The sequence below is a fragment of the Mycetomoellerius zeteki genome, unplaced genomic scaffold (assembly GCF_001594055.1).
Source record: "Mycetomoellerius zeteki isolate Tzet28-1 unplaced genomic scaffold, Tzet1.0 scaffold472, whole genome shotgun sequence".
Classification (NCBI taxonomy): domain Eukaryota; kingdom Metazoa; phylum Arthropoda; class Insecta; order Hymenoptera; family Formicidae; genus Mycetomoellerius; species Mycetomoellerius zeteki.
The window spans coordinates 37,840-41,880 of NW_017257471.1; the positions used below are offsets into that span (position 1 = coordinate 37,840).

At 29.2% G+C, this 4,041-nt stretch overlaps 1 protein-coding gene across 1 annotated transcript in view; it reads left to right on the forward strand.

Annotated features, from left to right (window-relative positions):
• LOC108727227 (uncharacterized) overlaps positions 1–3,886 on the forward strand; it is a 5,269-nt gene extending 1,383 nt beyond the window's left edge. Inside the window, exons 4-7 of the mRNA XM_018455271.1 lie at positions 10–72; positions 455–672; positions 976–1,110; positions 3,816–3,886. Of these exons, the coding sequence (XP_018310773.1) occupies positions 10–72; positions 455–672; positions 976–1,110; positions 3,816–3,886 (487 nt within the window). The remainder of the gene's footprint in view (positions 1–9; positions 73–454; positions 673–975; positions 1,111–3,815) is intronic.
• The last annotated feature ends 155 nt before the right edge of the window (positions 3,887–4,041 follow it).

Sequence of the window (4,041 nt, forward strand, 5' to 3'; positions counted from 1 at the left end):
ATGTTTCAGTGACTTACAGCCAAAATCATTCTTGCCTCTAGAGCAGATACCAAGATGTGATATTGCTAAACCGTAAGTTTTTTGGTATTTACACACATACATATTTTGATCTTCGCAGGATAAGGTCAAATCATACGTTCAGACGCTCAATAGTTTTAGAATTTAGAAAGAGATTTGTTTACCCCGCAAACACAATAAAGTAGTAAGCCTTAAGCTTTAAGGAATTGATCAATCATAGTCGATTATTCTTTTTATATTCCACTATGATTGATCAATTTTTTAAAGCTTAATGGACCTTCCACAATGAGCGCCATTAGTCATAAATCAGAAGTCAGAAACTAATTTTTGTATATTTTAGTTTTTGTTATTTTCTACAATTGTAATTATAATACTTCATTTTGCTTTTTAATTTTATCCATGTTTTATTACATATTTCGATATATATTTTGTATAGGAGCACGTCCAGCAATGCACACTCGATGAGAAGAAAGGAAAGTCCAAGAGAAAAAAAATTGCAGCAACGAATTTTCAAATTAAAAGCAAAAGTAAAAACGATGGACGAGAGAAACAGACGGCTTCGGAAAAAAATAAAAGATTTAACAAAAAAAAAGGACAATACAAAACCAGAAAATAAGGAACTTCAAGGTCACGAAGTCCTACGTCAATTAGGTTGTAAGTTTTTTTCTCCAAATTTTGCACGATTGTTTTCCGTCCAAATTGATGCTCACATTAAAAGCAAACGAGGAAGACGGTATAGTTCTGAATTCAAACAATTCGCTTTATGTTTGTACTTCTTAAGTCCGCGAAGTTATAAAGAACTTAAAAAAGAATTAGCATTACCTTCTGTACGCAGTCTACAAACATTTACACAAAAATGGAAAATTGAACCCGGTATAAATGCTAAAATTTTTAATGTATTAAGTGTAAAGTTAAATACATTGCCACCATTAGAACGTCACTGTATTTTGTGCATAGATGAAATGAATCTGAAAAGTCATTTATTTTATAATGTTTCCCAAGACGAAATAATTGGATTCGAAGATACCGGGAATGAGAAACTACCATTACCTGCAAAAAGTGCTTTAGTTATTATGGCACGTAGTATTGCAGGTAATTGGAAACTTCCTGTTTGCTTTTGTTTAATTGAAACTGCATGTAAATCTAATATACTCAAACCTATTCTATTTGATGTTATCCGTATGCTACGAGATTGCAATGTTATGGTACATGCTTTAATTTCGGACATGGATTCTAACTTTATGCAACTCTCCCGAGAATTAGGTATTTCTGTATAGAATTCAAAATTTTTAGTTGATGAGCACGAAATACTGTATATATTCGATACTCCTCACTTAATGAAGAGAACTCGCGATAATTTGTTGAAATATGATATAGAATTTGGAAACAAAGTTGCTTCATGGACTCATATTGTTGATTTTTATAACCGAGATAGTAACCAGTGGATCAAAATGGCCCCAAAATTATCTAAAGATCATATTCAGCCAACTAGCTTCCAAAAAATGAAAGTAAAATATGCTGTGCAAGTTTTTAATAATCGCGTTGCTGCAGGTATGTGCACTCAAATGTCCTTCGGTTTTCTTCCAAGCGCAGCAATTGGAACAATAGATTTTATCGACAATTTTAATAAATTATTTGATATTTTAAATTCATCAAGTTTAAATAGCCCAAAGGAATATGAACAAGTATTTACAGGAAGTGAAAAGCAAATACAATTTTTAGAACAAATGTTAATTTTTGTAATGTAAATTTCTTGAAAAGTATTAATGTTGTCAATGATAAAGGAACTTCTGTAAAAGTTAAGTGCTTCGAATGTTGGCAAATAACTATAAAAAGCATGATGCAACTTTGGCAAAAATTAAAATGTTACAATTTTTCTCATATTAGGACACGAAGAATTAATCAAGATTGTTTAGAAAATTGGTTTGGTTCCGTTAGAAAACAAGGCGGTAATTGTGTAAATCCGACACCAATACAGTTTACTCGTGCCTTTAAGAAATTGTTTAGTATGAAAATGTTGGAGCATTCAGATACGCAAAATTGTGCCGCAGATAATGATCACATGTTAAGTTTGGTTAATGAGTCAGATTCGAATCCGTTTACTTCCGAATTTGTTCCATCTACGACGCGTATGCCAATTTTAAATATTCCGAACCACGATTATTATGACATGAAATTGCCGGAAGAAAATGCCTTTAGATATGTTTGCGGATATTTAATTAGAAAGTGTACAGAAATGCATACATGTGAAACGTGTAAAGATTTTGTTAATGAAGGTAACACTGTCATAGATAATACTGCTTTATATTGTTCTTTCCGAGCTTATAATAATACAGAGGAAAATCCTTTTGGAAATTTACATTTAGCAAATAATAATTTTTGTGCTTATATACATAAATTAGAAGAAATATTTGTGAAAGAATTTGAAAATAATTGCTTTAAAAAAAACATTGGTCATTATTTAGTTCAACATGCATAGAATGTAATTTTTGAACAACCATGTCCACATTTTCCTACAATGTATTTAATAAAATTATTTTTCCGTATGCGTATTTATTTCACTTTGTCTCAGCATAATAAACAGTGCAATAAAGGTTTTAGCAGAAAAAACAGAAAACTTTTAAATATTTTACATTTGTAAGTATTTCTTTTTCAGTGATATATATTACTTTATTATCTATACAGTCATATTTTCATACACACATATATAATAGCAATTTATATTTCATATGTTTATGACTAAAATATTGTTTTTGCTGGCATGTACTTTTATTTTGTTTTGTTTGTTATAACAGTTTATGATAATGGTAATGGCTCATAATCTTTTAATTTCTATTATATACTTGCATGGTTCGATTATAATTAAGATATTTTATAGAATTATATATATATATATATATTAAGTATTAAATATTAGTTTTTGACTTGAAATGTTAAGTTTCTTTCTGTCTTCGTTTCTGTCTGTCATCACTCTTTCTTTAGTTAGTGCCGAGGTGGATCGAGTAGCTAAAGTATGGACTAATGATTGAGTTGGACAGAAGAAATAAATAAAATTTAACATAAACTTCATATATTTATTATTGTATATTTAGTGTACTTATTAATTTTTGTTAATTTTTATATTTCTGTTCTAAAATGGATGCTTGAAATTGACTGTTGTATTATTGACATATATGTATGCGCGTTATTGTTTGGTATATGATCCATGATTGATCATCTTTTTATGTCTCATTAGTCGCTATTTGCACGTTTCGTATATTTTATAAAATTGTATATACGTTTTATACATTTCATGAAACTACAATAAAAAATTATTTAAGAGCGATGTATTAATTGAACATACTGTTTGTACGTTTATTCACATTACATCTAACATTCTTTTATATTTTATGCACTTTTTTTTATTAATTTGTAAATAATATTTTCATCTTATTCTATTGTTTGTTTAATTTGCATATTGTATGCTATTACTAACATTATTAATTTTTTATATAAGTTTTATGTAAGTTTTTTAATTTTTAATGTTTACATTTCATAATTTTTTCAGAATTTCACCAACAATTGCCAACCAATCATTGGCTGCGTTCAGCAGAGAAAATTATTATTTGTTCTCTTATTGCGTTTATATTTTGTAACTCTGACTATCATTGCAAATAAAAAAAGGTTAAGTTACAAGTCGAATCTCCTTACGAATCTCCTTATGTTTCCTGAGAAATAAATGTATATCATATTTCATTTCTATTTTATTTTCTGTTTCAAATGTAATGTATATTGTGTAGATCTGTTATTTTTCTAAGCTTCTGAACTTATTGCATCAGTGTACACCAGTTCAGAACTTACAGTGGAAAAAGAACAGACCTTGCAATAAAGTAGAAAAAGAGAAAAGGTTACAACAGAGAGAAGAAGTGAGATGGAATATCAGTGCCTTGATTGGTTACATACCTCGCTCGCGCATGTGCAGTTCATTTTTATCCACGCTGACATCAAAGGTGCCGACATAGAGTTGCGCTACTGTATATACTG